The following is a 27,460-nucleotide window of genomic DNA, read 5'->3' on the forward strand; positions in this document are numbered from 1 at the left end:
CCTCCTGGTGTTAATATTAGTTAATTATTTTGTATTTGCTCTGCTGTGGGCAGGCGTCTGTTTCTGCTGGCTCAGATATTTCTGTCTCCTCAGTGCAACTGAAAAATGTCCAACAAGCTCATGAATCATTTCAGCTACATGATAAAGGTGTAGACTTGAAACCTGCAACACACCCGACACAATATATCATTACTTTAGTCAAGGAAACAAATGTGTTGATAAGTTTAAGCTTCTTTTTGCTGATAGTTCTTTTACATGTGTGTGTATGTTTTTATATTTCCATGAGACATTTGTGTGACACTGCAGTTTGGAGACTTTTTGAGTTAGGTATTTCAACAGTGTAGAAATAACTCTGCATTTGTATGTTTTAAAAGACTTGACATTGTATTTTATACTGTATAAAATAAATTAGAAATGAGAACCAATAAATGCTTGGAATAAATGTTTAAAACCACAGTATATGAGATTTGCATCAACACTGCAACAAAAGATCCCAAATTATAAAATGTAGATGTTCGTGTGTAGTGTGATAAAGCAGGTCTAGGCTCTACATTAATTGTAATGTAACTAGATTACAAAACACGGTAACAGAAATGTACACAGCAGGTCAGGATTTCCTGTAACTCTGTGATGTCATAACAATTCAGTCACCAAGCCCCGCCCACCTGGACCCACCATCCAGCACTTGCAGGCTAGCTACGTTATAACGGGTCCATGGCACTGGTCCGACTTCCCATTAGTTCGACCTCCCATTGGTCCGACAAGCGGAGTAATGAGAGTTCGAACTAATGGGAGGTCCTCATTAGTTCGAACTGGACTAGTTAGCATTAGTCCAACTCTCCATTCTTACCGTTCACTGTGCATTTATATAATTATTCATATAGGCTCCACCTGTCAATAAGACACACGTGGAAGAAGAGGTGGAGTTTATTGTGTTTCACCAACAAGGAGCTGTCATTACGCACGACTTTTACGCACTGCTGCGCGCTCATTAGTGTCCATAATTAAACCTTGACACTCATATCAAATCAAACTTACATTACAGACAGGTTTACAGACAGGTGGATTGGGATCTCCCTCTCTCTCTCCCACTCCGAACAGACAGATGGACGCAATCAGAAAGGAAACGGAGGCTGCGCATTGATCCTTTTTTCCTTTCTGGGATCAAACGGATCATGTGCAAAACAAGCACTTCATATTAATAACATATAACGCTCATTATGCTTCCAGCCTGTCTAGCCTCTACCTGGTGTTTTTACTAAACTTAACCAACTCCTTTCTTCATTGCCTGAACCTAACCAAAGCGAAATGTACTTTTTTTTTTTCTCTCAGTCTGCTGTCAGCAGGAGCGGCGGCTGCAGCAGGCTCGCGCCCGTGAAGTGAGCTCAAGCCGGCCAGGTTCAGCCGCGCTCGAGCGGAGGGGGGGAGAGAAATGAAAAGTGTATTTCTTTTACTCTGTACTCTGGGAGGGGGGGCTTTGATTATCAGTTTACACATCTTGATCAGCATTTATGATGGTTGTGCGCGATCTGGCTCCTTTCTGGGCCGCGCGTGTGTGTGATGTGCGTTTCTGTGTGTTTCTGAGAGCTCTCTCTCTTTCAGTAATTCTCGTTATTTTGCTCTCTCTCACACACAGAGAGAGAGAGAGAGAGAGAGAGAGAGAGAGAGAGAAAGCTACATGCTCCTATCAATGGAAGAGCTTGTCACAAAGTAACGATGGCGGTTCGAACTAACGGGACCACCCATTGGTTCGACCTCCTATTGGTCCGACTTGTGGTTGATTTTGTCGGAGTAACGGGAGGTCGGACCAATGGGCAGTTCCCGTTATAACTTGCTAACTTAGCTAGCTAAGCTAAGTGATGGACCGCAGGGATCTGCTACTACTCGCTGTCAAAGCTTCCTGGTTTTTCTCAGATGCAACGGGAAGCCTAATTTGTGTGCCTGCATTATCCAATGTGGAAGAAAACTACCCCACTTTTACTCGAAAATAGAATTCTGCACAAAGTTTGAGCTACATCGTCTGACAGATGAGTGATTACACTAATTTTAAGACCCATAGTGGATCAAATTCAATTTTCTGTTCTGAACACCTTTAAAATAATTGTTAGTTGCAGCCCTAATTTCAATTACTCTACTCAGCCAGTCAGGAGAGAGGCCCAGGGCCTCCTCTCTTGTGATTGGCTGACATTGACCTGTTATTACTAGCGCTCCAGAGAGACGCCTAAGAGAGGAGGTGAGGAGTACACTCAACAATATGGAAACTCATAGTTTATAGATCTTAAAACCACAAATTATGACTCTTTCTAATCAAACCTTCAAAATAAAACACAGGTAAAGTGTAAGATATGGGAAATTTAAGAAAGTAGTGCGTTTACACAATCAGATATGAGTACAAGACTTTTAAAACAATATTGTACAAGAAGAAAAAAGTTGTTTGTTTATTACAAAATGTTTGTGATGGTAGTAAAGCACTGAAGAAACAAGTTTTAATGAGCAGTAATTACGCTTTAGGTCTGCACTAAGCTCCAAACTGCAGCCAGAGGCGCCTTTTAGAAAATATAAACTTCACTAGCAAGAAATCTTAGTTAAGAGTTTTATAGTTGAGTGCTCAGTCAGTTCTCTGTAGTGTGTCACATCTTGTAGATGGATGACTGTATGAATGTCAGTGGAATTGTTTTTTGGGTAAACAGCATTGTCCTGTATCTCAACCAGAAGGAGACACATTTTCTTGTTACAGCCTGTCTTTGTGAATTAGAGTGACAAGATATTTTTCTTGCTGGAAGCTGCTGTTGAAATGAAATGAAGACTGTCTTTATCAAACCAGAGCTGTTTTTTTTTTAAAAAGAGCAAACACAACTTCAGACTCTCTATTTCAACCAGACGTTGTTCCCTCGATGAAACAACGGTTAACAGAATCAATACAGAGCTGCAGCAGATGATGAGCTTGTCCTACCCGTCTGGAAGACTTGATCAGGGTCGCAGAGCGCAAACCGGAGCGGCTGGCGGCCGCGGCCTGCTCTGCCCGCTCCAGGAGGACTCTGGTCCTCGGGATGTGACTCCACGACACGCCCAGGCCTGGCTGCAACTCCCCGCTGCTGCCTCTTGTTACATGGTTTGTCACCTGCAGAGCCCAGACACCATCATGTTTAGTTTTTAGCTGTTTTTTTTTTTTTTTGTTGTTGTTGTTCCCGTGGGATTATCCCACTGTTTCTACATTGTGTTTTATGATGTAGTGTAGCTTTCCAGAGAGGAGGAGAGGAGAGAAAATAAGTAGGACGAGCAGACTGTCCCACTTTTAATCAAATGGGACATCAAACTGCCGTCAAATTATCTTTATCTCACTTCAAATGACTTGATGATCTGAGGTGAAATCAGATTTTCTTTGGTGCATGCTTTTTTAATGCGATTGCTTCAGTTTTTTTTTTTTTTACACATAATTATATCCTCCAGTCATACACCTAAACTAACAAAAGGTGTTTTTGTTTTACACCTTCAATTGTCAGAGAAGAATAAAGTTGTGTTACTCATCTTGGTTTTGCTTTCTCACCCGAACAAAAAGGAAGGAAAATTGCTTGGTTTTCACTTCAGGTCTTACAGCAATAACAAGAGGAGAGGGTGGAGAGGGTTTGTGGGGAGTTTAAGATTGACACTGGAAATGCATCTTGCATCCCGAGCAGCGCACGTCAAAGGGCTGTGTCGTCCTTACTAAAACGGCAGCATTGAAGTCCTTCGCCAGCGTCTTCAGAACTCCTGCCACTTGTATCATCAAGGACATCCCTGGAGGCACAGGAAGTTGTGGAGAGAAGTTGAATCTGTGTGCAGAGTACTATCAAGTGTTATGGTTGACTCACACACTGCTGTGGTGGGCGCCCCAAGTGCCAATGTCACACAGCGAACACGGTAAATATGCTTGGCATTATATGCTAAACATAATGGCAAACAATTTCCTGCAGTAAATTGAAAAATCATAAACAGCATTTCAACAGCTGAGTGCTGTATGAACATATCACACACTCAAAACCTGCTTTGAATCAGTATTAGCATATAACTATCCCAGATCAGGACCTCAGTAACCCCAGAATTACTTTGGACCATCTGTGACTCAGTTGCGTAACATCCCTACTTACGAAACCCCAATATCAAAATGCTAATTTTACCCCCTCGTCCCGCACCGAGTGTCATCTTCGGGTTATTTTTGTAATCTCAGATGTCTGCCGTCTGCACAGAATGATAATCCGTTTGCTCGGGGTGATGTGCCGGTCACTGCCCCGGCCTGCGACTGACTGCCGGGCAGCACGGTCCGCTGAGACGTGAGCTGCAGATTTACCTGAGAGGATGTGACCAGCTGGAGGAGAACAGGAGTCCTGACTTCTATTCTCAGGTTCAAATGTGACTGAATCACAGATTAACGTGAGGTCGAGGTCAAAACCCAGCTGATTCAGAAACCTCATACTCCGAGGTGCAGCCTTTTTAATAATTAAGTGTTTCTGACATTAATAGTTAACAGGCAACTATTTCATATCCGTATTACAACATTATCTAATGAACTGAGCCCATTCAGTCTTTTGATTATTGCTGTTTTTTTGTGCTTTCTGTTCTGTTCAGTTGTGGAGCGAAATAAGCTGCTTCCATACTGTATACCTCTTATAGTATATCTTTCAAAAACAACCTTGAAGCCTCATTTTGACAGCAGGAACTTACCCCAGGAACCAGGATGCTGTGTATTTTGCCAGCAGGAACCGAGGTCTGAATTAGGTTCCGGGGGTAATTGATTTACCCCCCAAAAAGGTCCCTGCTCAGTAGGTCAAACTGAGGGGTGTGGTCTGCAGTGTTGAAAACCTCCGACAGGTTGAATCATGGCTGCACTTTAATTCACCTGTCATGTTTAAAAGCTTGTGGCTGGGGGTGGAGTCCCAGCAGAAAGTGCACTACAGATGGACTGACAACAAGGAGCAGGCTTCGCTCAGCATTTATGTAGAATATCATATCAAGCAAGAATTGGGATGGGTGACCCACAACACTAAGGTCTCACCGATTTGCATAATGTTTCAGAGATTTTAGGCTGTGGTGTAAACACCGACTACATAGACCCACAGTAGCCTTTTATTTCCTGAAGGAAAGTACCTCGGACTTAAAGGTAGTTTTGGACCAAAATGCACCTTTCATGTAGTGTATAGAACTTCATTAATTATTTCTGCACATTTCTTGTTATGACTCTTGCTCACTTAGCCTTAAATGTGTGGGAAGCCTATACCTTTCTTTGTACATGGATTCATGACAGGTGTATGTAGCCTCAGGTAAAACGAACTAAGAAGAACTAACACAAAGATATATCACCTTCATTTTGTTTGCTTCCCAGTAGAGGGGAGATAACAGCTGACACAGAGTCCACAATCACCGCCTTCGCAGAGCCCCCGCCAACAGATGCCTAATACAAAATATGACAAAATTAGATTGCAGGAAATCTGATCTGTCTTTCTCAAAAGGTTCCCAAGGCGCAAACGGATTGTTGGTGTATTTTAAATAAAAAAAAGGAAAAAAACTAAAACAAGATGAACTGGAAATGAACCTGCTGAAGCCCACTGCTGCAAAGACCGTGCAGACAGTCGAGTAAGGAGAAGACGTCAAACAAGCGAAAGACATGGATCCTCTGAAGAGCTCCCATCTGTAAGACATGGTGTTCTTTTGTATTATTCCACATTACACATCACTGAACAAAAATATCAACACAACACTTTTGTTTTTGCTCCCATTTTTAAGGAGCTGAACTCAAAGATCTAAAACTTCTTCTATGAACACAAAAAGGTCTATTTCTCTCAAATATTGTTCACAAATCTGGTTAAATCTGTGTTGAGCACTTCACCCATCCACCTCACAGGTGTGGCATATCAAGATGCTGATTAGACAGCATGATTATTGTACAGGTGTGCATTAGGCTGGCCACAATAAAAGGCAGCTCTAAAAATGTTCAGTTTTATGACACAGCACAATGCCACAGATGTCGCAAGTTTGGAGGGAGCGTGCAATTGGCATGCTGACTGCAGGAATGTCCACCAGAGCTGTTGCCTGTGAATTGAATGTTCATTTCTCTACCATAAACCTTCTCCAAAGGTCTTTCAGAGTATTTGGCAGTACATCCAACCGGCCTCACAACCACAGACCACGTGTAACCACACCAGCCCAGGACCACCACATTCGATGGCGTCTGGCACTTGGAGAGATGTTCTCTTCACGGAAGAATCTCGGTTTTCACTGTTCAGGGCAGATGGCTGACAGCGTGTATGGTGTTGTGTGGGTAAGCGGTTTGCTGATGTCAACGTTGTGGATCGAGTGGCCCATGGTGGCAGTGGGGTTATGGTATGAGCAGGCGTATGTTATGGACAACGAACACAGGTGCATTTTATTGATGGCATTTTGAATGCACAGAGATACCGTGACGAGATCCTGAGGCCCATTGTTGTGCCATTCATCCACGACCATCACCTCATGTTGCAGCATGATAATGCACGGCCCCATGTTGCAAGGATCTGTACAAAATTCCTGGAAGCTGCAAACATCCCAGTTCTTGCGTGGCCACTGGCCAGCATACTCACCGGACACGTCACCCATTGAGCGTGTTTGGGATGCTCTGGATCGGCGTATACGACAGCGGGTTCCAGTTCCTGCCAATATTCAGCAACTTCACAGCCATTGAAGAGGAGTGGACCAACACTCCACAGGCCTCAATCAACAACCTGATCAACTCTATGCGAAGGAGATGTGCTGCAAATGGTCACACCAGATACTGACTGGTTTTCTGACCCCCCCAGCAAAGGAGAAGTGCTCACTAACACAGATTTAGACAGATTTGTGAACAATATTTGAGAGAAATAGACCTTTGTGTACATAGAAAAAGTTTTAGATCCTTGAGTTCAGCTCATGAAAAATGGGAGCAAAAACAAAAGTCTTGCATTTATATTTTTGTTCAGTGTGCTCAGTTCCCGTCAACACACCTGCTCTTCTGTGTTGCTGGTTTCAGCTTGTAGCATCTGAAGCAGTCGGGCGGCAGTCAGCCCACCTGTCGTATCGATGTATATTACACTCTGTTTCAGGTGGTGTGAGATGTGCACGGCGACACCAAAACACACCTGGAAGACGGGACAAGCACACAGAGAATATTTAAGATAGCACGGATAATTGCACATTGGTTAAACTACAATATAGTATTACTCCATCCAGAGTTCATTTTCTTATTCTACAGGAGAAGGGGGAATTCTAAAAAGAGGGAATTTATGAGGGTGAAATTATCAGTGATGGAGGGAGGGAGGAAGGAAATGCTCACCTGAGATTTGCCACTTCCTGGGCCTCCTGACAGCTCTGTTATCTCCCCAGTATACAGCCCTGAATCCAGCAGTTTATCTAAGCTGCAAGAAACAAGTACAATTCATTACTCACCGCTGCCATCCCATGTAATAAACTATTAGGTCCAAGTGCATCTGTAGGTCCAACAAAAAAACTGCAGTTGGGTAAACAAAACACACACAAACACACAGCTTGCATTAGGTCCCAGTCTAGTATTAAAATGTTTGGCCAATTTCTAATTTCAGTTGCTGTTTGACTGGCTCTTATCGAGCCCAGCCACCGGCTGCGTCTTTCAAATTGAATTTTTATAAAGTAGTTGGCTTTTTCATGTTTTCGGAGAGGGGTGTGTGTATTTGTGTTGGGTGGGTGTGGGGGGGTATTTACAAGTCTAATGGGTGTGTCTATATGGAAGATCTTTAATGCTTATCTAAAAGATACCAGCAAAAAAAAGTGTTAAATGCATTGTTACTTCTCTTATTAAACACATTAACTACTGGGACAGTTGCACTGCAGTGACCTGTGTAGATAGTAGGATTTCTGTGGATACTATGGCTTCCTGTTATATCCATGATCCCCAGAGGATGAATCCTCCTTACACTGGTTAGATCAAAGTTTTCACTTTCTGTGAGAAATATCACAGGATAATTGAGAAAAATTTAGAGACTGTATCCTGCTTTGTTTGCTTTTTTTTCTTTCTTTCTTTGTATTTATTTTGTGTTATTATGTGTTGGGACCAGCAGCTGATTGGCCATTTCAGACGTCTGCCCAGAAGGTGCAGCCGAGCAGGACCGGGAAAGACACACACTTGTTTATCGTCCACATGCTTTGTAATAATTTGAGAATTTGTTGGCTTTGACTGCCTTTTTTTCCCTTTCTGGTCACTTTGGAGCTGTGGGGCAGGGAGATCATTTTGTTGTCCGTTTGTTTTTTTTTGTTTTGGGCAGGTTATGTTGATGTTTTCTTTTCAGTAGATTTGTTTTGTTTGTTACTTTGTCCAGCCTGAAATTTAAGAAAGTTACCAATTAACAAATCAAGTCATTTGTTTGCTGGCTAATTTAGATTTGGAGGGAAAAAAAGGTATGTTGGGTCCAGAAACCCAAACTTTCCCAAGTTTACAACTGAGACATATCCAACACATATGTAGGCAGTGGTAATCATCAAGGGGAGGCTCGTCCTTTGGCAGAGCTGCCACATTGATCTGCAGTATTGGCTTTTTCTAGCTTGAACCTCCAGTCAATGCAGCTGAACAAGGTGATGAGCTGCACCATCTACAACCGTCTGTTATTAACACAACTGAAGTTTCATGAGTTGTAAACTGAATGAATTCCCCATTTCTGTTTTTCCTTTTTTTTATTACGTCATCTTTTCTCTCCCATCATTCAACCACTCCAGCTGAGGCCAGTTACAACAAACTGTTCTCCGTGCTGAGAGCAGACGCAACTGCCTCCATCTCCTGCAGAAGCCCAGGAGCGTATTTTATCCATTTTAATGACAGGATATGCTGACTGAAGACTGGCCTGTGCGTAGATTAATAGCCTTGTCAGTCTTGTTATAGGTTCTTTGTTGCAGCACAGGTAAATCTTCCAGGCGTCCCGCCATCAGGTCATTTATAGGTGACCTCCTTCACCCCAGTGTTTTGCTCTTTTTATGCTTTTACACCAGAAGAAACTACGCAATGAATAATAAAAAAAAAAGAAACAATGAATCACATTCAATCACATCTCATCCTACTGGTTTACTTTATCAAAACACTTGTATTTCTATTCACATCAGCATAAGGGGAAATTCTGTGCACCAGATGCACAAGTGCACAAACTGTTGTGTTGTCATGACGCTCCAACCATCTGATCTGTCACTATTGGAAATTGTTGATTACCCGACATTCCCGTCGGTGATGTGCACAGTTTGTGAAATCGCATTATCTTTGCCAGTATGTGTGATGATGGATGTGACAGCGTTACAGTTAAATCTATAGAGCAGTCGTCCTTCAGCTTGAAGGTTAAGCATCATTGGGAGCCTGTGGTTGGTTGATAGTGGTTCTCATCGCACACACAGTGTGATTGTGAAGAGGAGAATTGGCGGGGACGGACATACTTGCATTATTGCAGCCCTGTGACAATGGTGCAGAGAGGATTGCGCCATTGATGAAAACATCAGGTTGCACTGTAAGACTTTACTGTAAGGGCTCAGAAGGATGAAAGAGTTTGCCCTTGAGGAGCCACAGATACAGAATCCCCCCATGGACTGCTCTCATCAGAGAGATCAAAATATTGTGCAGTCCTTGAACCTAAAGGTCTTCATCTTGGGGTATGATTGGAGTGAAGCAGTGGGAAAGGCTCGGACTGTGCTGTTGAGTCGGGTTTTCTCCACCGACACAGAGCACAAGACAATTTTACATTCTTTCACACAAAGATATTTACTTTCCCTTGCCAAACCCAGCACCAGGATAATAATTCAAAAGAGACACATTGTGCACATTTCCACGTTTATGTTTTATTCTGGGACTCTGCTGGCATAGCTTTACATAATTTATAAGTAAAAAAAAAAAGAAAAAACCCTCTATTTATCTTATACTGGCCCTTGATGTAGCCACTAGGCTCAGCCTCTGTCTGGAAAAGTCAGTTTTAGCCAATGTGTCCAATGAGCTCACAGCTTCTGGAAGCTTCACTGTGATTTATTGATTTATAGACGACAAAAACCAAACAGTTAGATTCACTTCTCATGATCATTCTTAACAAGAAATGTCATCTTGTCAAATGCGTCTGCATAAAGGCCCAACCAATTAATCGTCCAGCTGATTTAATCATCTGATCTGAGCCCTTCTATCAGTATCAGGGAATGCGTGGGCTGATACTGTAAGAACCGATGAGAACACTTATTTTGTGCTTTCAAACTTGCAGGCGAACTGCAAACTGTCTGGGTTTAATATAGAAACAATGTCCTTGCATTGGTTGATCTCTTATTTATATGGGGTTACTTCACACGGCACTGTGGGAGTGACAGGAGCTTGTGAAAAGAACTTGTGTAATTATTCATTACAGGCTTTTGCCCTTTTTCTACATTTTTATTTATTTTAAGAGTTTGCACTGAGGCCATTTCAAATAATAAAAGTTATTTATTGTTCAACAGTAGAATGTTGAGTCTCCAGTACATATTTGTCACAAGTATGTGGGTCATACTTTAGGGATCATTGCAAAATGTGTGTTTATGTACACATGAGGAATATTAGCAGATTGTTTTTTTACTTTCTACTATCACCATCAGTCCCATCAGTCTGGCCCTAATTTTGTCTTTCAGTGAGCATCTTGACTCATATTCACCAACAGACACCTGACATGGTAACAGGATAGGACAAAAAATATATAAAACCCTAACAAATCCCCTTTAAAGAAGCGGTGGGAGTAATAAGCATCTTACTTAAGGAGGCTGGGATACTTGTGTGTGTTGCAGCTCTGAGTGGCTGTGGGCCGATGAGAGCCACTAACACTGAGCTTCAAAGCTGAATCCCTCATGAGAAGGCTGCGACAGAAGAGGTTTGAAGTGACTGTCTGGATTTGAGGCTGAATCTTATCACTAAATCACAACTAAGCATCGCTACAGTAGCCTAACACATGCCATTATACAGTAATATGATCGTGACATTATACTATCACAATGCTACATGACACACACGCTGCTGAAATGATCAACCCTCATCATTCATCCTGTTTGTATGAAAAATTACCATGGCAGCCATGTTGGTTCTTTTTCTTATTGTTTGCGTGGTGCATATTTATATGAATGCCATTTATCATTCATAATCAATTACTATGCCACTTTGGCTTTGTTGCATCATGTATGTGTTGGGAGTGTTTTCCTGCTCTCACACACAGACATCGATACTTCTTGAAATCTAATGAGGCAGCTACTGTTGTGGGCGTAATACTGAGAATTCAGTTCATGCATCTAGAGGGCTAAAACTTCCTGACAGTCCAGGAAAGGATTCCCTCTCATGCCAAGAGCGAGGCTTCAAAAACACATTCATTTATTTCATTAGGATAGAGCAGAAAAGGGTTTCTTTGAGCTTTTTTGATTACATTTTGACATTTCTATTAGCTGGATGAAATAAAATAAAAAAAATAAAAAAAGGTATTAGGTCCATTAAGTTCTTTTCATCATCCTCTGGGCTGAAGAGACTCGCATTCACAGTGCCTATATCAAACAGCTAGAAAAAGAAAAGGAAGTGTTGTTAAAAAGGCCTTCAGGGCTCCAGGTAGGAAAAGTCTACACTTATGTCTTCAAGGAGCGTGATGAAGAAAATGTAAATACAAAAATACTTGCATCATTTCATTCAGGCTGACATCTCCTCTCAAACAGAAGAAGATAACACTTGTCTTCTATGATAATAAATCATGTTTTTCTACAACCAGCTCAATGACTCAGTGACCGGCCGAGAAAACTTGTTTGACACTCAGCATCCATTAGTGAGGAGAACAGGAAGTATCCTTTTGCATATCAACAGATTAAAGTCTTTAAGAGCATCTGCTCCTACTAAATACTTCCTACCTTTAACTAATAGCTAAAACTAATCCAGTCTAGTGCGTGTCCCTGCAAAAAATCCTACAGCATGAATGATATAATGTTCAGATTTCTTGACGTGTAGGCCTATAACTTAAGCAGCATGACAGGTCTGCCTCTTTAACCACCAGCCAACCATACAACTTTATCATCTTTATACAAATCTAATCTACTGCATAGCTGTTTTATTTTTCAGTGGTTGTCCCTAATAAACAGGAAACTAAATGCTCGTTTCCTCACGCACGCCGACCGAACTGACTGGACAGCAGAGAGCATCAGTCATCACTTCACTTTTTCACCAGCAGAGCGCAACCAAGACACACACAAATGGCACCGGCTCCACTCACACGGCTGATTCAGTTTCATATCACTAATCCAAAGCATTAACTAATTCATGAAAACCACCAAAAGAGCCATGGAGAGAGAGAGAGAGAAAAAAAAACACCTGTGGTCATTAATTATGCTGAAACAGTGAGTTTAACTGCAGAAAAAGTACCGTCCTATAAATTATGCCACGAGGGCCCATTTCACAGATTTGTCCAGAGCAGTCTGTGTCCTGGCTCAAGAATATCTCCCTCCTAAAAGTGAAATATTTATCTGCCATGCTTTGTGCTGTGGCCGTATACAGATAACTCAATCTAGTGTTACCAGTGCCGCTGTGTCTCTGTTTTACAGGTTATCTGTAAGTACTGCTGTAACACAACGCCATGCTGGTATCAGTGGGGAATTTTTGGTTTCTTGGAAGTCATTAAATTTTGATTTTCTGACATACCGCGAAAAATGCTTTAAAAGGACTAGGCATTGGTGTTTGTTTTTTCTGTTTTCGAGAGTAGTCAAGCTGGAGGCCAAGTAAATGCAGCTGATATATCAGAAGCCACTTTAGGGCTGCGTTCATGAGCCAAATGGAACAACGAGCAAAGGGGTGAGATTCAGCTGCTGAGATGTTTCCTCGGTGCATGAATGTAGCACACGGGCCATTTCTGAAACGCTCTGCTGTATTTTTAACTACAGCAGCCATACTGCAGATGCATATGACGCTGGCGCCGTTCGATGCAAATTTGATTGTAACAACACTGAAAAGATTTTAGTTTGATAAAATGGATCGATGCAGAGGATCCTGGTTACAAACATCTTTGGTAATGTACAATACTATTGATTTCACATCATCCCGTGATCATGCAGGGTCTGCACTGGTTCCTTCAAACTAGAAAGAAAACTATGTCCTCCTTCATTTACAGGTTGTTTTAGCACAAATTAACCTGGACTAGTATTTGAAATAACTTGTTCAGCCATTGGTTTAACCTCTGCCAAACATAACAGAACCTTTACTGAGATTTTATTGGGGCACTGCTCAAGTGGCCACTATATGCTTAAGCAAACATCTCAAACTCACTTCTGCCTCTCAAATGAATTCAGGAAAGTGTCGTTTAATTCAATATGTGGAGAGCTGTAAGTAATACATATTTGATTTTGGAGGTGAACCCTCTACTAAGCTCTTGTGGCACTGAGCCCACTGTTAATCCCCCCCCCCAGCCCCTGGGAGACAAGGCACTGTGCTCTGCTGTGTGTGCACAATTGTCTTTACCTGGGATTTCCAGTGGAGAGGATGGCTGTTGAACTCAATAGTTCCTCGTACAGATCAGCACCAGACACGGGGAACGCTGCGTGTTGGGCCAGCAGCACTCGGCGAATGGCAAACAGAGCCTGAAATGCAAAAACACGACCACGCATGAGGCTCATGCAAGAATCTGCCACATAACAGGTGCACTGATTGGCCAGTAATCCCAGATTTGTACACAACAAGGTAACATTTTGGTTGTGTTTTGGCATTAATACTGAAGCTACAGTGGCAAAAAGAAGCAAGTGAACCCTTTACTCATTTGTATAAGGTTTGCCAAATTCAACTAACTGAACTAAACTAATTATCCAGAGTCATAATAACCATTTGTGTGAAATAGTCATATTTGCAATGTTTGCTGTGACCTTGACCTTTGCCACCAGAATCCTGTCTGCTCGTCCTTGAGTGAGTGTTTACTTAAGTCAAAGAAATTTCCTCAAACAAAGATATTGCATTCCAGACCAAAATGTCTTTTGTGAAGTTACCGTGAGTCCGTGACTGTGACGTTTGACCTTTGACCACCTGTGAAGGTTTGTACCAAATATGAGGAAGTTAAGTCGAGGCGCTACCAAGATATCCTGTAGACAAGAAGGTGTAAGCTTTAAGGCCAATTACTTCAAAAGGAGTTGGGGGTTACTCCTGTCAGTGAGACCAGATTTGAAGGAATTGTTGATTTGCATGAAGCTAGGTTGGTTGCAGAGTAATCTCAGAGTGTTTATATTGTATAATAATCATTCCACAGTCACACAACCCGTCTATAAATGAAGATGACTTAGTTCTGTGGCGACTCTCCAGCTGATACGACTTCAAAGAACAATCTTTACACTAGAGAATGATCACCAACGTAACAAAGACGTCAGTGAGAGCTGAGGCTGGTTCTCACAAAGCTGGATGGACCACAGTGAACTGCTGCTCTTCTGCTAAATAATGTTTTATGGACGGATGAAACGGTACAAAAAGAGCACTGCATACCAGGCAGAGGAAGCGTCATTATCAGGGGCCTCGGCTTTATTGAGGGGGGAAATGAATGACCAAGTTTAGAATAATATCAGGGTGGTTGTCTACCTGCTGAAGGTCAGTAGGAGCTGGGTGACGCAGCAGGACCCTGAAATTCAAAGTAAATCTGCAACATAATGACTTCAGATAAAGAAAAATCCACCCCCAGGCACAGCCAGACCTCAGACCTGAGAATGACCCGAGGAGAGACGCTCACAGCGGACGATCCGAGAATACGACTGAGCTGAAGCTGCTGCAGGAAGAACGGTGCCTCCTCCTGACCAATGTGCAGCTCTGAGGTTCCTGTAGTAGACTCGACCACTAAATGTTAACTTTCACTTCACCTTTCCATCAGCACTGTGAATAATATGGAATGGGTTTGGTTCAATAAAGACACAAAACATTATAACTGATTGTGTGACACTGGTTTAGGCATGTTTGATTAATTCATGCTATTCATATCAAAGCATTCATTTAGACTGAATATTAGCTATACTGTAATAAGTACGGTAACAATTATGTTTGTCATTGATTTTCATTCAGAGTTTGATTTAAACATGAATTCAAAGATATACCGGATTTTTATACGGATAAAAAAAAAGAAGATATGATACTTTGCTAAGAAGTACAGAAAATTGTGTTGGAAAAAATGAATCTCCTCCAACTCATGAGATGTTCCTGGACTGAGTTTGGAAACTTAACTTTGGAAAAACATAACCGCAACTGTATTTTTCAGGAGCTGTGGTTCCCACTTTTCTGTTCCAATAACAAATGTGGGCAATATCTGGTAAGAAATTACTGTGCATGGGCACTTGGCTCATCATAAACTGCTGGTTTGTGATTTTGCTGTTGGCTGCAACTCAGTCATTGCTATTGTTGTTAGTCACATGTCTTTAGTCAGGCGTCCTCCAGTATGTATGTGTTAGTATCAGTGTGTGTACACAACACATATATGAATAAATTGAATTTTAGAGAAAATGCTCATAATTTTTTGTCACCCTTTCTTTCGTCTCCTTTGTTTGTTTTTTTCCCCTCTTCCTCCAACTCTTGCACAAAACTGCATAAACAATAATGACAATATTGGCTGTCCACTGCCTCTCACACATTCTGACACACACCTACGCTCTGCCATTAGAGAGAAAAGAACATCTAACTGCACAGCTTGAAGGTCCATCAAAAAGTTCTCCTGAAAGTCTCCTGAAATCCTCCATTCTTCAATTTTACACTTACATATTCTCAACAATATAAAAACAACAACAAGCAGCAGAAACGTTTTGGAGAAACAAGTTTTGGTATTTTAGATATATTTTCACTTGATAACTTGGATGAATGATGAATCTTTGATCAATTTTGTTGATGGAAAATCGATTATGTAATGGAGTAATGTTTTGGTTTTGACAATGCAAGGGGAGGAACAGTAAATTCTGTGAGTCTGAAACGTTGAAAAATTGAATATCCAGTCTGAAATGTTGGTATTGTGTCTAGAAGGAGCCAGCAGCCAAGCAAAGCTCTTCACTGTGGGAATACTTTTATTTGATATCTCCCCACTATACATAGTTCTTCTGTTTGACGTTTTAATTACCTAAACAAGCAGACTCACACTCTGTTGTAATGGAGATAAAGTTAACTCAATTCAGTTAGACAAGCACACTAAGTGTCGCATTTGTTGCCCAATTAAACAAAGCATCCGAAAATTGTTCTTGTTGAGTTGAGATACACGAACCTTCCCTTTATTCTCTATGAGCAGACTACTATATCCAAACAGACACACAGAGACAGGGGCAATATGAGTCATTGTTAATCTAGATCAATAATTGTGATTGATCTAGACAGGGATCCAAACTCACCAGGACAACAAAACCACAGTCACAGAGAAACTATCATCAAATATCCTCTATAACACATAACAAGGAACACCAATGGATCAAAACACAGCAGCAATTAAGTAAAGTATGAATTTGTGATATGAACTTGTAAAATAGTAATTATTATTATCCATGCCCCCCTCCAAAAACAGTTAAATTATTAATAAAAGTGATAGTATTATGAAGCAAAGACATACTATCTTTACTGGTCTCTCCAGATCTCTGTCCTTGGAAAGTACTGCTGCACAATTAATTTTCTATGTAACCAAAATCACAACAGGGCCAAATGCAATATCTAAATCACAAGAGCTGTAATTTTTTTTGATCAAGGTAAAATGTTTCACAACATTGTGGTGCATTGTCAGCAGCATAAGTGTTGTGTTGCTACAGAGGCGCCTTGGACAACAAATCATATTCTTAAAACATAAAAGGGACATTTTTGTTTGGTTCAAGAAGACCCAACAAACAGCACATCATCAATATTATATGATGCGAGATCTTGACAGTTTGTTGCAAAAAAAGTTAATTTTCTCCTGATCTGTGGCTCCAAAAAAAAAAAAAAAATGGGAAGAGGAGGTAGAGAAAGCAGGAGCATCTCTACGTTTGGATTGCGCTCAGTGGTTCTTGCTGTGAACACTTGACGACCAAAGAAATGAAGCCTGTCTCCACACAACTGGCTGGGGGGTTTCAAAGCTCTGGACACGGCTTCATCTCCCTGTCGTTATTTAAAAACAGCAAGAGGTCCACGTTCCAGTAAACGAAGGAACGGCTGCAGATCAAATCAAATACCTGTTGCCGTCTTATTCATAAAGGAAGAGAAATACAAAAACATGTCAACCCATCATAAGATCCCAGGCAGTGGCCAGTAACTGATCAGTTTTCATATTCAATCTTACACAGGGGACTATGTTTTCAACATGAACATGAGACTTTAATGGACATACTGTATACTCTTCCTGCACTTTGGGGGCACCTACATAAATACAGTATATCCGAGCAAATGTGGTATGTGGGCATCCTGCTAACAACCCCCATGTCACATAAAACCATGTTTGATCATTAGCTGGTGGGCTGTACCAGCCATCGGAGCAATAGCATGGGTCAGAGGTGTGTGTCTTTAATTGGCAGAAAATGTGTCCTCCTGATCTAACAGCTCAGGTGACGGAGGTGTGGTTGGAGCCAACAGTCCTGTAGATGGTGTCATCACAGCGAGGCCACCACGAACCACTGCACTCCACCACTAAGTGGGGATGGACATTTTCAGGCACGGGCATCCCTGACCAAACATAGTGTTTGGTTGTTGGAGAATATGAATGTCTCATATTTTTGCATTTATGTAAATAAAATAGCCGACGATGAAAACAAAGTGTAATTCCAAGTGCATTCATATAATAACCTACACAACAAACTGTTAATGTCACAGCAGTTGCCACTGTATGAATTTCTGCGCTCTGTTGTTGATTAACTCTATGAATACATTTAAATTCTCCATGTGGTTAAAGTGATAGTTCAACATTTTGGCAAATTCTAATCACTATAGTCTAGGAGTAGGTTTGTTACATTTAATTATCAGTGCATGTTGTTTTGAGCTCTGCGGGGCTCAGCAAACACAATGGAGGTGAACAGTACTGGTCCACTGTCCCTCATCACACTCATCAAATACACAATTCCAACAACTCCAAAACACTCTGGTGGACAAGTTGTGACCTGCACATTCACCACGCTATGAAATAACAATGTAACATTATGAGACAGAGTTGTTTTTGAAGCAAATGCAGCCGCAACTACATTCCAGACATGGCTGCTTGGTGGAGTGACTTCAAAAGCGCAAGTAGTTCAGAGTATCGCTTTGTGTGTCGTAATGTTATATAATTATACATGACTATCTCATGGTAGTCATGTTGCTTGTATTGTGTAAATTAAATTGTGTGTGATGAAGTCTGATTCAATTAACATGTCCGAAATAAATAAATAAATAAAATGTGCAGGTCACAGCTTGTCCACCAGAGCGTTTTGGAGTTGTTGGATTGTGTATTTGATGAGTTTGATAAGGGACAGGGGACCTGCACCTCCAGCAGCAGCTCACGTCTCTGCCCCATGGATCTCAAAACAACATGCACCGATTATTAAAGGTAATGAACCTTCTCCTATGACTATAGGGATTATGGCAATAGGCGAATTTGCCAAAATGTTGAACTATCCCTTTAAACAATGAACTATTGAACCGTTTCAATGATATGTAAGATGCCACCCATCTTCTCTACTGCATGTTATCATTGTCTATTTGGTGAAAGCTACTCTATAATGACATCACAAGTTAATGACCAATCCAGTCATATGGTTTTCTGCTTTTAGTATACAAGCATGTGATTGTCTGTTTGGAGTTCATAGCTTCCACACTGCAGGAAAACAACAAATGCATCCCACTGGAGGCTACAGTGTGATGCCAGTGGACCGCATGAGAACACACAGCTTCTGACTGTCCAGACTCATGCTGGGATGTTCTGTAGGAGGATCAGAGGGAGCAAATATTAAAATGTTGGATGGTCAGCTTTCTGTGGAAGAGCACTTAATGCTGTTTAGCTGACTCACAGTCTTGATTAGTACAGTACTTCCTTCTGAGCAGAGAGGACTCTGTGCTGTGTTCAAGTCCAATAGAGGAAATTTACTTTGTGAATTAAGACAAATCTGTTGGGTCTCAATTAGTGGGAATTTTGGTGCCCCAATTTTGGATGTGGCCTAATAGGATGGGTGTGTTTTTGTATATTAAAAAAAACCTTCCTTTGTTCGGCTTTAATTAAAGTGGAAGAGGCTGCCGCAGTCGAGCAAGTGTGTCGGCACAGATGACCTAGAACTGACCCCCTTCCCGTTGTGTGTGTGCTCAACAATGGCTCCAATCAGCAGGAGTGTGCCTGACCAGAGGGATGCTGGTTATCAGCTCTGGGGATGCCCACAGGCTGAACAAGCAGGTCAGGAAGTCTCGCTCAGGCACACACATGAACCTGAACCTGCTACAGACTGTGATGGGAATATGCAAAAAAACAAATGATCTCATGTGGGAAAATAAACCTTTCATTCACTCTGTGCGATAACTCCAACACTTTCAACTCCAGTCACCTCGGTCAAAGAGGTACGCTATGTGACTCCTGAAACTTTTACACATATAGTGCATGGAGGTCTGCAGTCAAAGAAAACTTTTACTATATGTCTGAAGAGAAAATGTGCATTGAGTGTGGAGACTTTGTTGAGTTTCTTTCTTTTTTTCATTTTCTATACGTGTCTGGATTGCATGTACTGACACTCTGACCACAGAGGACGTGCTCATGACTGAAAATCTCTGTCATCTTTTTACAAAGAATGCCTGAGTGGCCCTCAGTGCCCTGTCCACCCACACAATTATTCACAGATACACTTTTATCTAAAAAGGCCCCTCCATGTCTCCTTCCTGATTATTTGTGCTCATATGTTCAAAAAACCTCAGTGAAAAGCACTGTTCATTATATATGAAAAAACATGTTTTCTTTTATCTGCCTATAAGGTCAGTACTGGGTTTGGCAGAAGTTCTTCCATGATCTCAGCTCTCTCCTCTTCTCACAGAAAGAAAGATTAAAACTGAAAGAGCTGGCCTCTCTTTGTGGCCTCAGTCTGATAATGAAGGACACTGTGGCTGAGCCAGCCAGGACTCTTTCAGTTTTCCTAATGGGTAAAAAAAAAGTTGTTTTGTTTATTGCTTCTTTACACTCTGATTACGATGTACATAAAACACCATTTTTGCAGGGGCAATGTATTTCCATGATTTTGGAATGTTAATTTTTGGAAAGTTTTTCCAGACTATTTTTTTTTATATTTCTCTCTCAAATTTGGCATTTTTAACCTAATTTGCACCATTGAATTCCGCTACAATGGTTACAATCAATAGTTTTATGAAATCAAATTAACAGAAAGTCCTCTTTTTACTTGTGATTACGTTAATTAGTATGTTACTAATGTCTTAACACCCTTTTGCAAGATGTTTTACAAATAAACCTTTCAATATACATAATAGCTTTTGATTTTGCTGGTAAAAAGAAATTGTAATTTCAAATTTAGGCCTATATACATTTTGGCCATTTACAAAATGTCACTTGTATTTTCTTTCCTTCCAATATAATTAAATGAAGACCAAGTGTCAACAAAAAACACATGACACTGTACAATCTCCATGGTGCCAACAAAATCCCAGAATCTTCCATGAATGTGAATTTCAGTATGTATGCTAATACTTTTAGTAAATTGAAGGATTTCTATCATCATCATCTTCTTCATCAATTCCCACCCACCAGATGTCCCTTGCTGACATTTCCACAAACCTCTTCATCTGCTCCACACAGACACATTGTGGAGCAGATGAGATTTTCAGACCAGGAACAGTATAATATATATAACATGCAGTAGGTCTTATTGCAGCTATTTGATGAGATGTGTAATGGTAGCTGGGGCTGGAAGATGCCATGTTGTGACTGGCACCTCCTCTGCCTCCCATCCATCCTGTTGGCAGTGGTAAATGTTTATACATCAGGACTAATTAGCAAACAGTGATTGCCAACAGGTCATTTTCCCCTTGCCAGCAAATTGGTGAGGTTGTAAATTCCTATAACCCACACCAGTGATGAAGTAAGAGTTAGCTACAGTAATTCATGGTACCATTGGATTGCAAAAACAAATAAATCTGTGTCTGGGGACTCAATGCAAAGTTTTGTTGCCCCTCTCTAAGCAGCATCCAGGCTGTGCAGGATTATTCAGGTGTCAGCCCTACATCCATACAGTCTGAGAGAATCTCAATCTTCTCTAATATTTTCTCCAAACACCCATCTTATGATTGTGACCAAAGAAACTCAGTTTGAACTTTATCTACTGTATCAACAGCACTTCTTTCTAAATTGACTCTGTCTAATCCAGATGTTGCTTTGAACACTTCAGATGTTGACTCTTGTGATGAGGTTGCAGCTGTGTGGCTCCCTTTTTCCGATGACTCCTTCATGTAAACACTGTTTACCACTCTCACTACTCTCGCCCCTATGGAGTCACTCTGCCTTTCTGTCAGGCAGACGCGCAGGATTATCTCAAAAGTCCAGATATTGTGTCGGCTTCCACAGTTCATCATTGCTGCCATTTCTCACTGCCATTTCAGACTGTGGAGGTTTCCAGCTTTAATACTTTTTTAACAGGCTCTTGTGCTTTGCAGCCATCATTTAGCTTCATTCTCAGCTCTTCAGGCAGGTGCTTTGACAAGCCCATGATTGTTGAGGGTTACAACATTATAAGTCTCCCTGCCACATCTGACAATTCTTGACCTGCATGTAAAGCGTTTACAGGTCTATTAAGGCCTTACAGTTAGCCTAAATCAAGTTGAGAGTGATTTCAAGTAAAAGGGTGCCTACACTTTTTTTTTGCATCCCACAATGAAAAGTAGCAAGCTAAAATGTTTTTCTATATGTAGGCTACTTCTTATCAGAAGTCTGTCAGAAATGTTCATTTGTCCAGGGCTGGCCATACATTAGGCCATACAGTTGTGCTCTATATGAAAAATGATTAGCCTATCTATTCTAGCTGTACTTGCTGAGTGGGTAAAATTCAGTAAAAAAAAAAAAATACACAGAGAAGAATAGGGAGCAAATGTAATCTTCAACCTTGAGCTGAACCACTGCTGTGAAACAATTTGCATGACTTCTAAACTAACTGACCTCTCAGGTCAAGGCAACACTGGCGACCACACAGAGTGGGAGGTCTGCTTACATTATATTAAGCGTGGCCTTCTTTTTAATTAAAGGCCACCTCAAGCAAAACCCTTACACAATGAGAAACTTACGCTGCATGTGGGTGAAAGTGTGTCTGAGATCAACATGATATTGGTCAGGTCCTAAACCTAAACCTCCCACTCTACACGGCAAAGTGTAAAATGTGGGTGTTTTTTTGTCTACACATCACAACAGACAGATATGAATTTGAATTATTCCAAGGAGATAATGGAAATGTGACTATTGAGGGAACATGTTTAGTTCAAGGGGCTTAAATGAATAGCACTGTACTTGTAGTGGGCTGTATATAGAGCAAATGTGGCTGTAGCTACTGAACACAGGTTGATCCCTATAGTAGTATCTACAGTACTTTGACATGCACAGTGTAAAAGAGGTGTGATTTAATTAATGCATAAACACTTACCTTGTAAGATACAGAACATTTCTGTGCAAGTTCTTCGATGTCTGATGAGACCAAGTCCTCCACTGGGAAAAACACAGATGCTACAAGTCAGGTGTCATGTCAACACACACACACGCGCACGCACACACGTAAATAACAATCACACTGACCTGTCTTGATGTCGGCAGCGCGCAGGTCCCGCACTACGTCCTCATCCAGTCCAGGACACATCCCCTCTCTCAGGACGACCATGGTTTTTACATCGTTATCAAGTAGCTGATACAAGAGGGTGAACTGGCTGTGCAACGGTTGTTTTTAGCTTTTAGCGGCTAAGTTGCGCGGCTAACTTTTTTCTTCCTGTGTGGTCGTTGTAGTCTTTAGGTTTGAATCTGCTTCCTAAATTGACGAAGGCAAAACGCAGACCACTCGACAAAGACAAACCAACATATCCAGGAAACTTTCCCCGTTGACTGTACAAGTATGAAAGTCTCTCTGTTTGAACCAGTGTGCATGCGAAGGCTTAAATGTCCTCTTCCTGCTTGCCGTACTAGTAAAGCGCGCTCGCAGTGTTTGTAGGGTAATGTAGTGAACTGCCCCGATTGTTCTTGTTCCTTATTTTTACTTAGCCTACCTACTACTACTTACTTACTTACCTCAATTATATTGTTGACTTTATGTTGATTTACATGTTGATGTCATTTTATTATAGGCTACATCCATTTCAACGTCTGAATCTCTTTAGAAAATTGAAATTAACTTGTAATTAAAACAACTAGCCAACTTCCCCAGAGTCAGTAGGCCTAAAACTACAAACACTAAATCACAGATTTTTTGTTGTTTTTTCACCAACAAAGACTGATTTGATTGTGTCAAATACGAAAAGCCTTGCAAATATGTCCAAACACAAAAAGACACATAGCCTACACAAACAAATAAAGATCTGAAAACACAGATTTAATTCAACATTTAAGGTCGTTGAAATGTGAAATAAAATAAAAATAAAAATAATCAACTGTAGAATGCAATAGGCCTACAAAGTGTTGAAAACCATTACAAATGGCTCCTACAATTGTACGAGTTGTAGGCTATACAGACTATCTCTGGCACAAAAGGTTTCTAGACAAGTAGGCTATTGTTTGTTGAATAAGGCCCAAACTCTGTGTTATCTCAGGTGTGGGAGTGGCACTTTGGATGCTGAGGACACTTCAAACAGGATATTAAAATCATAAACCCAGTTAGTTACTGATCCTTCACCATATCTCAAAAAGTCACTGACTTTGGTTCGACCTCTGAGTCCACACTCAAATCTGTGTGCTATACTTCGATATTTTTCTTCTTCCTTTTATTATTTTATTGCTTTCATAATCTCTGTTTCATAATTGGCTGCACTGATTCTGCTGTTCTGCACATCTAGCTACATTTCACAAAATGTAGCCTACTTAACAAATATAGTAAGATTTATTTGATCTGACACCCTGTGGAAGAAAATGGCAAAAGAGAAATTGTGATTCTCTCAGGGATCAATAAAGAATCCTACAATAACCATTAATATGCTAATATAATTATAGCCGAGTGAATCATATTAGAGCTATGGATAAAGAGCTGATACTGTGTTAATCATCTGACTGTTCCTGCATATGAGGTATGAAGTTCTGCTTATGATGTTTTTAGTCAAATCCAGCTGCTCCGTACTCTCCATTATTGAAGGTGTTAGACAGTCCATTATTTTATTCTATTCCGTACATTCGTTTGGATAAACTCACAACACATCATACACAATGTTCCTAAAATAAAATCAAACCCCTCACATACAGATCCGTGGTCCATGAAGTGGTGTGAAAAACACATGGGTCAGTAATGGCAGTGGGGAAAAAAAGAGAAAAGGTTGAAGCGAGTCATTCCTTCCACGCTCTCCTCAGCAACTGAGATATGAACTCATGTTCACATCAAAACAGGGCAATTGGAGCCTGTTGACTTGGCCATTAACAGAGTGAAAGGCAGTTTTCTGCAGCCCATTTTTCTGCTTGGCTGTAGTGCTGTTAATGACTCAGAAGCAAATGTCAGTCACACAAAATGTTACCAGGAGCTGGAAATCATGTGGCAAAGGATTCATTGAAACTTTCAAACACAATTGAATCTCTGTTAAAGTCATTCATTTTAGGTGCAGAAACAAAGAAAAGGATGGAAATCCTGAAAGACTCTCCTCAGCAGGTGAGTTCACAGACCCCCTGGGCTTCAGGTCGATAACTAAAGTGGCAGCGCCACCTCTACTCCACCCTCACCATCTTTAGTGAGTGCAAATAATAACACATGCTGCAGTTAAAAAAAAAACACACTAAAAAACAACAACAAACAACCTTGTGATCCATCATTTCAACCCCAGAGAGTAAATAACAGCTCAGTCCCTTTTCCATGAAATGTAGGTAGCGCTGTCAAAGTCTAGCCAGGCTAGCGCCGCCTACTGGTTCCGGCAAATTTCATTTGCCTCAACAATGTAGTCAGGACACTAGCAATGCGTTTCGGTTTGCTCCGTCCGCCAGAGCGGACGGACCAATCAGCGAACAGACGGGTAAGTGAAGGCGATGACGTTGAACTCAAGCGCTCAAGATTAACCTATGAGCTTAACCGGTGTATAGCACACGTGACCACCAAGCAGCAGCGATTAGTTGAAGCAAATGTAAGCAACCGCCTCCCGGAAGCAAACGAATCCCTATGGCTCAGGTTCAGACGCTTTTTGAAATGTAATGAAATAAGCGGCTGATGCATCAGGCTAGTCAAAGTCAGCCTCACTCACACAAAGCCGTGTTTTTGGCACAACAACACAACATAGACCGGGCCACCGCCGACAACACATTTCAACCCAATTTCACAGAGACTGGTGTCTGAGACAGTGTCAGGTATCATTAGCAGGAAACCTACAAATTATTGTTTTTTCTTTTTTGAAGGAATGGTGTCAGAACTCTCTCGTAGAATAGATACTCATCACTGCCAAGACTCTTTGACGCTGTGTTTCAGAAGCCAAATGCCAATTACAGGCTGAAAGCTGTTGCACATCTTGATTCCTTTTCTTTGAAGCCTAAAAAAACCAAGTCAAAAATCATGGTGTTATTATTGACTGATTTAAATTTTAACTGCCACATCGAATCGATGACAAATTCACCCAATTATCATCTTAAAAATGTGGCATCAATTACAGGATACAATCATGTCAAAGTTTTGGGTTAGGTTTGAACAAAAGTTGTTCAAGCTTTAATTTCCTGTGTGTCAGAGTAATGCAATAGTGTTTTCTCAGGCCGTCCCAGAAAAGCAGCAGTTACAGCTCACTCAAAAAACTGCTTCTCAACCGAGACAACCATAACAACCACCTCTGTCTCAAACAACATGCTTCAAAAATATTCTTATAAATCCCTGAGGGCCTGAATATATCCACACTGTAGAGCCTCTGGACCACACAGCTCACCTGGGACCAGGCCGCTCTGTTCTTATGGTCAAAACAAACTGAAGCTGTGTTCACTGACTATGCTGCACACAGCTGGAAGATGAGCCCCAGCTTTTGACACCATTATCAGCAGGCTAAAGACTTTTATGTTCACCTCTGCTTTTAATTGCTGCTCCTAACTGCACTATGACTCTTTTTATGAATTGTATTGTGCTTTATTGCGCTGTTCGTTTATTATTATCTATTTTGCCTCTGTGTATGAAATGAACATTATAAATAAAATCTCTGAGAGAGTCTTTGAGGGATCCTAAACAAGACAAAACGAGGGCCCTCACCTCCTGTCTGAAAACAATACAACATAATTGGGATTCATCATTATGTCATCACAGGTCAGGTGCATTTGGTTCTGGCTCATGAATCATCAACATAAACTTCTTTTTTCTTGTAAAGCTAATGTTTGGGGTTTTATTTCCATACTTGTTTGTTGACAATTTTTCTAATATCATCTTTTTTATTTTGTCATTGTTTACAGTTTTTTATGCTGCTAAATGTCACAGTGCCATCAGCTTTTGGTGATTTCCTCAGGCAAAGACTGCAGAAATGTGGACTTTCGAAGTGTGTGCATGAAGGGCATGAAAGTCTCCTAGAGAATCCTCATTTCCACAGTTATTTGACAATAGAATGGCGTTAAGCCCTCACAGACTGACTGGGATTGACACTGGGACTGGGTCTCTGTAGTACATTAAAAGGATTACCTGTCCTGGACCCCCCGTAAAGGGTCAGGAAAGACCCCTTACTGTACCTGTATGGGAATTTGATGTCTTGAGAAATATCCCTAAAGCCATGAACGTAATAAAAAGACCAAGTCCAACCACGTGGTGAGGTTGACATGCTCACTGTAAACTCACTGTAGTGGAAGTTTTAGTTTTACCTGATGATGAAAAACCAGCACCAGATTACACAGTGCTCCATTCAACAGCTGTCAAGACATTTGACTCTGCACCACAAATGTCAGGCTGCTGGTGGTGCAGGAGGAAAAGTCACTGAATTCATTAAATTCTTCCTCCAGGGAACATTAACGTCTGGACCAATGTTTGTGAGAGTCACTCTCAGAGATAGTAAAGGTGCTTTGACCTGTGGGGTCAGATGTGAATGTCTTCTTTGACCTCTCCTCGGCTGTACTTGCTCCTGCTCGATTTGATTTCTCCACAGTCAAAGCTGTGGCCTGTCTGATGCTTTCAGACTGTTGATGATCTCCACTCTCCTTTCAGTGTCGTCTATGCTTGTATGACCCTGATGATGCGGCCAAGACGACGACTGCTCTTAACAGAGACCGGATGCAATATTATTGGGACATCTGTTTTTATTATGGCCTCTGATCAATACAAGAGAAGATGAAAAACTATAAAATGGGAGTCTAACTGTTCCCGTGAGGTACATCAGGTTGTCCTCACTCTGAGACTT

At 41.1% G+C, this 27,460-nt stretch overlaps 1 protein-coding gene across 2 annotated transcripts in view; it reads right to left on the reverse strand.

Annotated features, from left to right (window-relative positions):
• rad51d (RAD51 paralog D) overlaps nt 1–23,044 on the reverse strand; it is a 30,862-nt gene extending 7,818 nt beyond the window's left edge. For both annotated transcript variants that reach the window (XM_083986833.1, XM_083986832.1), the window contains exons 1-9: nt 22,728–23,044; nt 22,579–22,640; nt 13,484–13,602; nt 7,322–7,403; nt 6,993–7,127; nt 5,570–5,665; nt 5,338–5,428; nt 3,707–3,777; nt 2,954–3,121 (exon numbers count right to left, since the gene is read on the reverse strand). In XM_083986833.1, the coding sequence (XP_083842959.1) occupies nt 2,954–3,121; nt 3,707–3,777; nt 5,338–5,428; nt 5,570–5,665; nt 6,993–7,127; nt 7,322–7,403; nt 13,484–13,602; nt 22,579–22,640; nt 22,728–22,809 (906 nt within the window). In that variant the 5' untranslated portion in view covers nt 22,810–23,044. The remainder of the gene's footprint in view (nt 1–2,953; nt 3,122–3,706; nt 3,778–5,337; nt 5,429–5,569; nt 5,666–6,992; nt 7,128–7,321; nt 7,404–13,483; nt 13,603–22,578; nt 22,641–22,727) is intronic.
• Nucleotides 23,045–27,460: the final 4,416 nt, after the last annotated feature.

The sequence above is a fragment of the Trachurus trachurus genome (assembly GCF_905171665.1).
Source record: "Trachurus trachurus genome assembly, chromosome: 14".
NCBI lineage: Eukaryota > Metazoa > Chordata > Actinopteri > Carangiformes > Carangidae > Trachurus > Trachurus trachurus.